Raw genomic sequence first — 11,854 nt, 5'->3', positions numbered from 1 at the left:
AAACCGGCTCTGTCCGTAACGACCTTCGGATCGACCCACCGGCTCGGTAGATCTACGCGGTAGCCCCACTTGAAGTAACTTAGTTGAACGTCCCAACGGCCGCGCCCAAGCCGGCCTAGCCCCTGTTCTGGTCACTACGGAAATCATCATAATAATTCCCGTAGCGTCTTCACAGTCTGTACTGTAGTGTAGATCTACCTGGTACGGTGTGTGTGTGTGTGTTTGTTGAAGACGCAGTTGTTACCGTTCATCAGCGAAGAAGAGGTACAGGACCATTGTGTTTGATAGCAGTTTTGTACACTGTAGTCTCCTGGGCAGCATATCCTTGTCCCAGAACCAGAGAAAGTAGACCTGTTGAGTATCATCGACTCGAGAAATCACTGTCTGTTCGTGTCGGTAACTAACGAGGTCTGAACGACCAAGTTAGTAACATTTTTTGTTTTCTCGAGTCAGAGTAATGGGTTGATGAGAAACCACTAGTGCGACTTGTGCTGGAAATACGAAGCTGCACGGTATCCGTAGTGTTCACGGCAAGGTACATTGCAAGCATACACTCTATAAAACTGTTGTAAACTAGAGGGGCAGTCTTTGAAACCTTCAAGCAGTATTGCCAGACATGCAAGATAGGTTGGAGTTATCCTATGTGGAGAATTGTTAATTTGATTTGTAAGACGTGAAGAAAATCCGTGTTAGTGTTAGTGTTAGTGTTAGTGTTAGTGTTAGTGTTAGTGGTACCTAGTACTAGTAGTAGTGTTGTACGTCGAATTCATTCAAACGCACATGTACTTAACTACAACAGCAGGGAAAATGACAAACGTAAAATACATTGCGCTCCACAAAGGCCAGCGAAGTTCTCCCGGAACTTGACGCGATGCTTGAGCAGAGTTTTCACCATCTCAGGACAGGAGTCGGGACATTCCTGATCCTCAACGCTTTCCTCAAACCTGGGAATACTTTCCTCGGATACACATCTACATGCATATTCATCTCTATTATGTCACTGAACCTAAAACCTCTTGTCATGCACAGAGTGTTTACACTAAATCTGTATACAATGAATGCAGCAAATGGAATTTTCAGTACCTACTGTAAACCAGCCATTATTCTAACCCTGGCGCATATATAACGATTTGCCAAAATTGACTAGTTTACGTGTACCAAAGGTAACGATTCTCACTCCTTTTCAACGCTCAATAGGACAGTATATGTATCGATTTCTGTATAACGATTTCTATTTTAACGACAGATTTCTCCTCGTTAATTCGTTAGAGTTAGCACTTCGTTATAATTATGGCTTTTACAGTAATTGGTTGTGGGTCTGATCTACTCACCTCCCACTACTTTGACAGCTGCATCTGCGCCTTGATCCATAGAGGGTTCTGGCGTTCCTGCGGATTTGGAAAACTCAGTCACACTCAGTCTCACACGAACCGCAAATATTTTACCCATGATGTAGTGAAATGATTGTGTGTACATATGAACAGCAGTGTTGTAGAACAGAGGACTGTGTTGTAGGTGAAGTGTGTTCTGTTAACCAAAAATGAATTATGGGAGTTTTACATACCGGTGTGTGGCTGTGGAGAACCAGCGGTGGCAGTGTAAGGAGTGGTGGTATGGGGTGCATGCATGGCAGTATTTGTCTTCATGCATATGGGTCTATGCCGTATGTGTGTGCATCTGTGTGGTGTGTGTGTGTGTGTACATGGTGTGTGTGTGTGTGTGTGTGTGTGTGTGTGTGTGTCTGGTGTGTGTGTGTGTGATATTAACGTAATGATACGTGTATACATGTACCTGTATTGTGTCAACCTGTCGGAAGGTTACCTTCTTGCCAAAGCATTTAGAAGTGTGACTAGTTTCGGCTCCGCAATCCAGTGAGTCCTTACTTTAATAGCTTTCATGGATGAGGTTGTTGGTATGTCTGTTGGCTCTTGGTTCCCAGTACTCAGTAGCCGAGGCTGGTTGGTAAAGCAAGTCCAATTTCACTTGAAGGTACCAGGGCATCTAGTATCTGCTTCTATCAAAGCAGCGTGCTGTCTATACTGGTTACCCCAGCAAGTGTAGGGTGTGCATATGTAACTGTCTTGGCTGATTTACATGGCTTCGCCAGTTGTGTGGACTAGACAGTTATCTGGCGCAAATCTTGATCTGTCTCATTCAGATCTTGTTCGCTATCGTTGCTATAAGAGAAAATCTGGGGGTGCTCATCCAGTGCATTTGCAGATTTGCGTGCTTCTCTTGCGACGGGCGTATACATGGTACATGGTACTGTGTAACACTGTACAGCCGGTCTTCTGGTTCATTGTCATTCATATTTGAATTCTCTTTCAGCAAATTCATCGACGGTCAGAAGAGGCATATTCATGTTTTTGTGTTTTTTGTTTTGTATATCTTTGTGTTTAGAACGATGCCGTTTGACTTCTGGGATAATGTTGTTCTGCCAGCATGGCATGACATAGCTCAATGCCAGATTACACATGAAGCACTCAAGAAGGTCGTCATGGCAATTGATGAACATCATCCACGTATCAGCAGAGATCCCATACTGAAGAGACATGTGTTGGCTTGGAAGAAGGGGTATTCCAACAAAGGGAGTTCAGCAGAGGATAGGCCAGTCTGCTATGTTGGCTGGTTGATTACCTACAAGAGAGGACCATCAGGTGTCCAGGACTTCATTCAAGCCATCCAGTCTTCATCTTTCCCGTCCAATGGTGTTGTTGGTGGAGTGCTGGAGAGAATTTGGAAAGCTCGTAAGAATGATCATCCTGATGAAGATGTCAAGGATCCATGTAAGTAAAAGATTGCCATATTGCAAGTCAGTTCTAACACTTGCACCCATTAAGCAGGGGAGTAGTGCAATGATTTCATGGTATTTTGTATGTAAAGTTCATACAGTGAAAGCTGTCTAAGGCGAACACTCAAGGGACGAGAAAAAGTGGTCGCCTTTGCCAGGTGGTCTTCTTATCCAGGTTCAGTGGGTCACGTGACCCTATCCACATGTGCTACATCATTGTGATAAGTGCATCACAGTGCTCACACGTACAGGTATGCTACTCTAGCACGACTCATGTGCCTGGGGTCCTCAGACTCGTCAAGCGCCGTGCATGCACCATGCACATCTACACTTCCTGCACTGACGTGTAGATCTACCATGCATGGTGCACCATGCAATGCATACATTTACATGTACTAGCACTGTGCAACGCGGTCGTGGGTGGGTGGTCGTCGGTCGCATTGAGCAAGTGGTCGCCTTATCCGAGCTGCTTTGAATGTGAATGCGTCCGTGACAAGGAAAAGTGGTCGCCATGGTCGAGTGGTCGCCATATCCGAGTGGTCGCCATATCCGAGTGGTCGCCATTACAGATTTTACTGTACTTCATACACATGGAATTGCACCACTACACTTGTTAGCTGCTCTGGCAAGCCAATACTTTCCCTAAGCACTCTCAGAAGACTATCTTGTAGTCTCATGAGTATTACTATGAGAACTTGAGAAGTATTGGAAGAGAGGAACCACTGGAGCATGCACGGTTCTATAGTTGATGGAAAAATCTGAATAATCTTTACAGACAAAGAAGCGGGAAATATGAAGTAGTGAGCACAATAGTGCGTTTGTATTGTGACTTGTATGCTGCATAAGTATCATAGCATAAGTATACCTGTTGCATACTCGTATACACCTTGTAAATGAAGATAGCACGTGCAATACTGTACATTGAAGAAATCTTTACATACATGTTATGTGTGATGTTATGCTGGTGCATGTTACAACATTATACAAGATCATGCATTCTATTCTGTAGAGTAGAACTACAGTATATTCATAAAAAGATGGACTTCTAGCTTTGGCAATAAATGGGTCAAACCTTTTAGATTATTTTTCTGCAATCCCTATGGAATCCTCTTCTAATTTTGTTTCTGAAGTCTATTTGTCCAAAATGCAAGCCATAACAAGAATAAGATTTCGGCCAGGTTTTGCCCCAAAAGCACTAATTCTGGAAAAACCATCAAAATCTAGGCCGTTTGAACCCGCTTGCAACAGTGCATTGGGCGGTTCGAACCCCAGTTCAGGTACCCTTTTTGGACCCGGTTTCAAATTTCAAATTTCGCAGGACTGCACTGTGTACGATAATATCACGAAAATCGCCCAATACGGGAGCTCGCCAGAGCCAGGGACCATCTTTTTTATGAATGGACTGTAGAACCAGCATACCATCAATGGGAATGAAAAATGTAGTTGAGCCGATGTAGGATAATCACAACTCCTGCATTGTACCATCGTGTCACGGGTTTTAGTCAATACATGTCTGTACAAAAGTACTGAAATGAACATGATTGCACTCACTATAGTGTAATCGTGCTATGTAAGTTTAATGACGAGACGTGTAGATCTTTACTTGATCAACTGATGGCAAGTATTGTTTGTTGCAAAGATCCATCAATCTTTGTTACGCTACATGGAGTTTAGACTAAAACTGAGCATGTATGTCACATATGCTGTATCCAGTCAAATTATCAACCAATGCATTTGCAATACTCAAGGCTACCCGGAAGTTATAAATAATTATGATTATTTGAAGTAAAGAAAACAGGACCAAGAAACTACAAGTTACGCTATAATGTCCACTAACGCCACCAATCTTTGGGTAATCCTGAAATAAAGATTATTATAATAATATTAATATTTTGACTAGTTTGAGGGAATTATTATTAATATATTATATTATTACCGTACTGGCAATATATATGGTCGCAGTGAGGCCATCAAGCGTTACATTGGCACATGTTTACCGCACGCAGGGCGTTACATGCAAAGTCGCACAGGAGCCGTTACACAGGTTTCTATATTGCCGCAGTCCTTTTTTTGCTATTGCCGCATCACTTTTTTGCTATTGCCGCATCATTTTTTTGCTATTCCCGCATCATTTTTTGCAAACTTCAGTGAAAAGATCACCGCACCCCGCCGGACGCGCGTTACGAACGCAACAAAAATTTGTCGCACTAGCCTGGTCGCGCGTTACGCCGCACCCCCCTGCGTTACGGGTTACGCGGCGACATATATTGCCAGTACATTACACTACTTACAGTTCCCCTCCTCGTGCTATTTCTATAACTTAGAACCTTCCAAGTTGGAAGGCTGTTGGAGTGCGCATCCAAGAGGTGCTAGAGCTGTTAGCCAGTTAGTTGTAGATCGTCAGTATCGTCGATCAGTGGAAAAGACATCTTTCTTAGCCGACGTTTGATGACTCAAGCTAATGGGAACACAAACCCTCTCCAGTATACTGTAATCAGCATCGAGTGACACGGACACACACAACAGAAAATGAGTCATACGATGTGTGAAAGTTTCACCTTCCGCGCTTCCGTGCTTTAAGCGCAAAACCAGTTTGCGCAGCTAGTGCACGCATGTTCGACATAAAGGGGTCGTGCATGGAAAACCTGTACACACTGCTGCGATCGCGAGGTCCTGTAACGCACTAGCTGCTATCCGTGGAAGCCGGCGCTGTACTAGCCTGCAGCACGCAGTTTCAAATTGGAGTGCTTTTTGTTTCAAGATCCTGCGCTGTGAGTTCTCCATCTCCTACCAAAGTCTGAACAAGTGAAATACCAGTAGCTCACATTATGTCATTGTTCCGTCTGGACCTGTAGAGCTGAAAGGCTACAAATGAACCTTGACTACAGGTCAGAGTGCAGAGCTTGCACAACGTGCAGAGCTTGAGTACCATGCAACTCTGAGTTTAGATCTATTTTGGTTCCAATGGATTTCTCAGAAATACTATGGAGAGGCTGGCTCGGGAAAAGTGCTCTGCTGGTCCTTAGGCTGTGACGTGCTGTTGTTTAGAATTTGATGTTGTGTCCTCTGCCAATTTGTGATTCCTCTTACGCCATACGAGAGTAGAAAAGCCTACAGATTACTCTTACTAGGTAGATCATGTCTCTCAAGTATATACTGATCCTGCCAGCAATGGGAATGAGGCCAGTTTTTAAGATAACATAGCATACTTATACTATGGAAAAGATCAGCGCACATTGCGGTGGAGTGGCAGAAGTATGAAGATGACATTCACACAGAGACAAATAAGCGGGGACAAGTACGGAAAAGTGTGTACACTGGGGGGGGGGGGGGGGCAGAAGACGGTGCAGCAGCATGTACGAAGGGGTGACACAAACACAGCATAAACGCAGCAGCAGGCCGCAACAGAGTGACACAAACGCAGCAGCATGTACAACATACCTATTTGTATACAGCATATTATTTCCTAGTGTGCAGGTCAAATGCAGTCTTTGTTATGGTAATACAGTGTATGTACAGTCTGTGTGGATATGGGTATACGTATAGCTCATGACATTCCATGCTCTGATCAATTGACACCAGTTGTTCAACACCAGCAACCATATAGCCCAACTCAACCTCTTGTGCTCAGCTGTGCCTTGCTATGCTTGTGCCACACCACGTGCACACACACACGGTGACACTGCATGCACACACACACACACACACACACACACACACACACACACACACACACACACCACGTGCACACACACACCACAAGCACCTTTTTTGCCCTTTTGAGTTTTGACGACCATTACCGAGGCGATGATAGCGATGCTACAGCAGAAGCCATAGCAACTTGTGCTGGGATTGCTCCATTTAACAGCTTACAAGGCTGAAGAATTGACCGCCACTATTCTGAGCCTTGTCTACACCACACAGCTATTTGAAGAGGCCATTTCTGGCCAGTGAATCCCTACTTTTTCGTTTTCGTTTTTCCAGCACACATCACAACACATATTCCACCATGTACTGGCTGTTGGGAACCACCCAGGATTTTTCATACCACGTGCACACACACACACACACACACACACACACACACACACACACACACACACACACACACACACACACACACACACACACACACACACACACACACACACACACACACACACACACACACACACACACACACACACACACACACACACACACACACACACACACACACACACACACACACACACACACACACACACACACACACACACACACACACACACACACACACACACACACACACACACACACACACACACACACACACACACACACACACACACACACACACACACACACACACACACACACACACACACACACACACACACACACACACACACACACACACACACACACACACACACACACACACACACACACACACACACACACACACACACACACACACACACACACACACACACACACACACACACACACACACACACACACACACACACACACACACACACACACACACACACACACACACACACACACACACACACACACACACACACACACACACACACACACACACACACACACACACACACACACACACACACACACACACACACACACACACACACACACACACACACACACACACACACACACACACACACACACACACACACACACACACACACACACACACACACACACACACACACACACACACACACACACACACACACACACACACACACACACACACACACACACACACACACACACACACACACACACACACACACACACACACACACACACACACACACACACACACACACACACACACACACACACACACACACACACACACACACACACACACACACACACACACACACACACACACACACACACACACACACACACACACACACACACACACACACACACACACACACACACACACACACACACACACACACACACACACACACACACACACACACACACACACACACACACACACACACACACACACACACACACACACACACACACACACACACACACACACACACACACACACACACACACACCTCAGACCTGCCCATCGCGGAAGCGATGATAGCGAACAGCTATATTAGACATAGCAACTTGTGCTGGAATTACACCATTCAACAGGTGGCAAGGCTGATGAATTGACCGCCACTAATTTTAGCCTGGTATCCACCACACAGCTGATTGAAGTGGCTTATTCTGGCCAGTGAATCCCGATTTTTCATTTTTCCATTTTTCCATTTTTTCATTTTTCATTTTTTTGGACACACACGCCACACCACATACTCCGGCATACACTGGCTGTTGGTAGCCACCCAGGATTATGAAAGAAGAGCTAGGAGATGAGAAAGAGAAGAAAAACATGTGCGACCATAGTCGTGGGGAATTGAACCCGCAACCTCTTGATTGGAAATCGACTGCACATACCACTGCACCATATGGGACACACAGGGACACATGCAAACACACACACATACACACACACACACACACACACACACACACACATACGCACGCGCACAAATACGTGTATACGTAAAGTCCGCTGCAAGTGCCCACTTCGCAGCAAACGCTCACCACAACGGGTCCATAGTATTTTCGTCTTTTTCAGGTCAATTTAGTTGTAGAAAACTGGCATGAAGGTCGAATGCGTACAAGAACGACTGTAATGCCTACACAGTGCCTATGTCTTACCAGGATCCTGTGCAAAAGCGATTGTCATTATCTTGCTGCAAAGAAAAACTTCGGTCGGGATTTCCTTTGCATTCGATAAATGAGTCGTCATTGTTTTGTAGTTCGTTCTCCTGATGATGGGCTAGGCCCGAAAATTTGGTGTACAGTAATGTAAATTGAAATTTGAATTTGAATCGCAGTGAAGAGACCGTTTTTAGAGTTTGGAGTTCAGAAGTGAAGTTTCCTAAAAGTTCGTTCTCCAGTATTTTGGTTTTCAAATCATGAAATTTCTGCAGTGCCATGAATGTGACGATGTTGCACTTTCAGAACGGAACTGTGATTGTTCTGACGAAGCGTCATTCGACGACTTGACCTATCGCAGTATTGCAGTTGCAAGTCGAACAGGGGAGATGTCACAAAAGGTACACCTACAAAGTTGCTACCAACTTGTTGACAACTCTGAAGTGCTCGAGAAAAACCCTTGCCTTTGCGTGTTGCGTGATTTGGAAATGATGGCTTGAAACACCGTCAGAAGTATATTTGGTTCCTGCAATACTCTGCTCTTTGCTATCTTGTTATTCGGAAGAAAAACCCATTTGGATTTGCGAAATACAACAAACAACATCATAAAATCACTACGAGCCAGCTCGTAGCCAGTGCCCAAAGAGACTTTGAAACCAGGAAAGTGGACATTGTTTACCGTAGCAAAGCGCTCTTCGCGCCACGGTGTGAGATGCACTTTCGTACAGTGGGAGTGACAGTGCATGGGGTCAGTGCGTACAGGCCAGCAGATCTTGCACAATGCGGTGGGAATTTGCAGCGGGCTTTACTGTACACAAACACACCCACACACACACACACATACACACGAAAAAAACCACACTATTGGACCAGACATAGTGGTTACAACAATGTGTCCTGTTTTTCTTGTGTATATTCGCTGTCTGTAGATTTCTTCACAAGGGTTGTCAAGAGCAACCTACCACAGATCATCGCCGAACTAGCGACCGTACCAGATATAGTGCTCACTGAAGTATTTGGAGATGTCGACCTGGATGAAAAGTTTATCAGCACTTATCGAACGGCATGTGAGGTGGCCGGTCATGTGCGTGATCTTCCACTTTGCTGTCAAACAGTAATCGGGGCGTCTTTACTGTACCCAGTGTTCTCCTTTATGTTCCTCTTTTATTACTTGCACCGTCCTGAGCTCACTCAACGACTGGATAAAGATTTCCTGATCAAGATCGACCATGAGGCAGGATGTGATGGGAGAAGTCTTGTCCAACTGTTGAATTTGGCTATTGATTTACAGAGAGATAGTAAGTGACAATTTGAAGACTGCAATGCAAGTTAAAGAATGTCCATGATGGTGAATCCTAGTCAATGGATGATGCTGGTCTTTGTGTTAGTGTGCATACCAGCTTACGGTTATATGAAAATACAGTTGTCTTATACCAGCAGAAATGTTCTAAATGATATTAGCTGTTTTCCAATTTGTTTAGTATACGTTATGTTCTAGCCTTGGTTTCCATTGTGAGGAAAATGAGGAATTTTATTGAAATCATCCACACCTAATCATAATGGCACTTTCTCCCAGTGACTTGACTTGACACTTGACTGACTCACAACCACCATCCAGATCACACAAGAAGCCCATTCAACTTTCGAAGTCGGCGGGAAAGCGCTATCTTCAGTGTTGGGAGCAAAACATGTTCTGATGAAATGATCGCCAAAGTCGCAAACTCTATTTCATAGCATAGTAAAGTAGCCTAAAACCTGCCTGTCATGTTTGTGGAAATCACCAGCATATTGTTTAGTATTGTCAAAATGCCAATTTTCTGAACTTAATGTACCGGCAATCCGAGCAATACTCGTAGAGAATTCTATTTTGATTCTTCTGATCTCACCTTCATATACAGCAGGTACCGCAATGTCAATGATGAATGTTGAAGGTGTGATTGCAGTGAGAGAAGGACCAGGAGATGCAGTTGAAGGTCAGTACTGTCCTTGTATTGGTCCTCCATTAATGCACGGCCCTATTTTAGGGGAATGCATACTCAAAGTTTGTCAGCCCGAGCCTAACGCTCGCATTCCAGCGCAAGCTTTACAGTGTCCTGCGAATTAGGACTACCTTTCTCAGCGCGGCCGGCGAAACTGAGTGTTCACAGAGTTACCGAGGAACATCTCATCCTGACAGTAAATCCTTCTGCGAATTAGAGCGCCGTGGAAATGAGTGCCCAAAAGGTCAGCGCAAAATACCCCAGAGAGACAGAAAAGCGTGTGGTTAAGTTAGCAAAACCTGATTTTGCCAGTGATCACTGTTATTAAGTGTTACACTCAATGGCGTCGCACACTTTATGACCGGTGAGACAAAGGGCGTCCGACGTGGTCTGCGCAATTCATCCAAAAATCAGTAATCATTTCGTAACATCATGCGCTCCTACACTTGTGCAAACACTGTGCGCACAACTCCTGGAGTTGACTGGCAGTAGACCAGGGTAAGCATATGCCATTATGCGCTATTTACTGGTACTGCTCTGTCTGTACCCACGGTTGTTGCCAGTAGACTAGTACCAGTATACCGAGTACTAGCGGGCAGTTGTATTTAGTGCTGTGCACTACTTGTATGTGCTATGTAGTTACATTGACTGTTGCTGCAGTGTTCATGTAAACATGGTAGTCTAGATGTACATGTATGTCTTCAGCTCACACACACACACACAGAGTCACAAAGACAGTATACTAAGCAACGAACAACTAGCCTGTAGGATACCAGTTGATCAGCTAAGGTAGATGTATAAGGCGTTGACATGTCATGTCGGCACGGTGACGGCTTTTCCATGGTAACTGGAGCTGCGCAAGAAATGTCTACTTGGCTTACTTAGTTTTTTGTTGTGGTGAAACAATGTCAGTACGAAAGGTAGGACAGCCTCTGCATTGTAACTGGAGCTGCGGAAGAACTGTCTGCTTGATGTACTTAGTTTTCTGTACTGGTGAAACAGTGGCAGTATGAAAGGGAGGAATGCCCCTCATAATCAAATACAGTCAACTTTGCCAATAACGACACTTGGCTGGGCATCAGAAAAGTGTCCTTGTTCGCGAAGTGTCCTTATACCCGAAGTCCCATTTGAATGTATGTGAACCCGTATTTTGTCTAGTATGACATGCATATCAAAATGAAGCTCTTTTCCTGCTCTATGCATTGTGTACTTTATTTTCATATTACGATTGAAAGGAACTATAAAGTCAATATGCAAGGGATATAATAGATTGAAAAATTAGCCTTTTGCAGCCATCTACAGGGACATGCACAATCATGTACAT

The 11,854-nt window shown here is 44.6% G+C and overlaps 1 protein-coding gene across 2 annotated transcripts in view; it reads left to right on the top strand.

Annotated features, from left to right (window-relative positions):
- Positions 1 to 124: 124 nt before the first annotated feature.
- LOC135818092 (uncharacterized) overlaps positions 125 to 11,854 on the top strand; it is a 31,728-nt gene continuing 19,998 nt past the window's right edge. The window contains exons 1-2 of one of the 2 annotated variants that reach the window (XM_065331416.1): positions 125 to 535; positions 2,401 to 2,786. In XM_065331416.1, coding sequence (XP_065187488.1) covers positions 2,405 to 2,786 — 382 coding nt within the window. In that variant the 5' untranslated portion in view covers positions 125 to 535; positions 2,401 to 2,404. Of the gene's footprint in view, positions 536 to 1,799; positions 2,787 to 11,854 lie in introns of those variants that run through there. The other variant, XM_065331417.1, reaches the window with a different exon arrangement.

The sequence above is a fragment of the Sycon ciliatum genome, chromosome 5 (assembly GCF_964019385.1).
Source record: "Sycon ciliatum chromosome 5, ocSycCili1.1, whole genome shotgun sequence".
NCBI classification, from domain to species: domain Eukaryota; kingdom Metazoa; phylum Porifera; class Calcarea; order Leucosolenida; family Sycettidae; genus Sycon; species Sycon ciliatum.
Note: the sequence above shows the minus strand (reverse complement) of the source record. Positions and strands in the feature narration are given on the sequence as shown.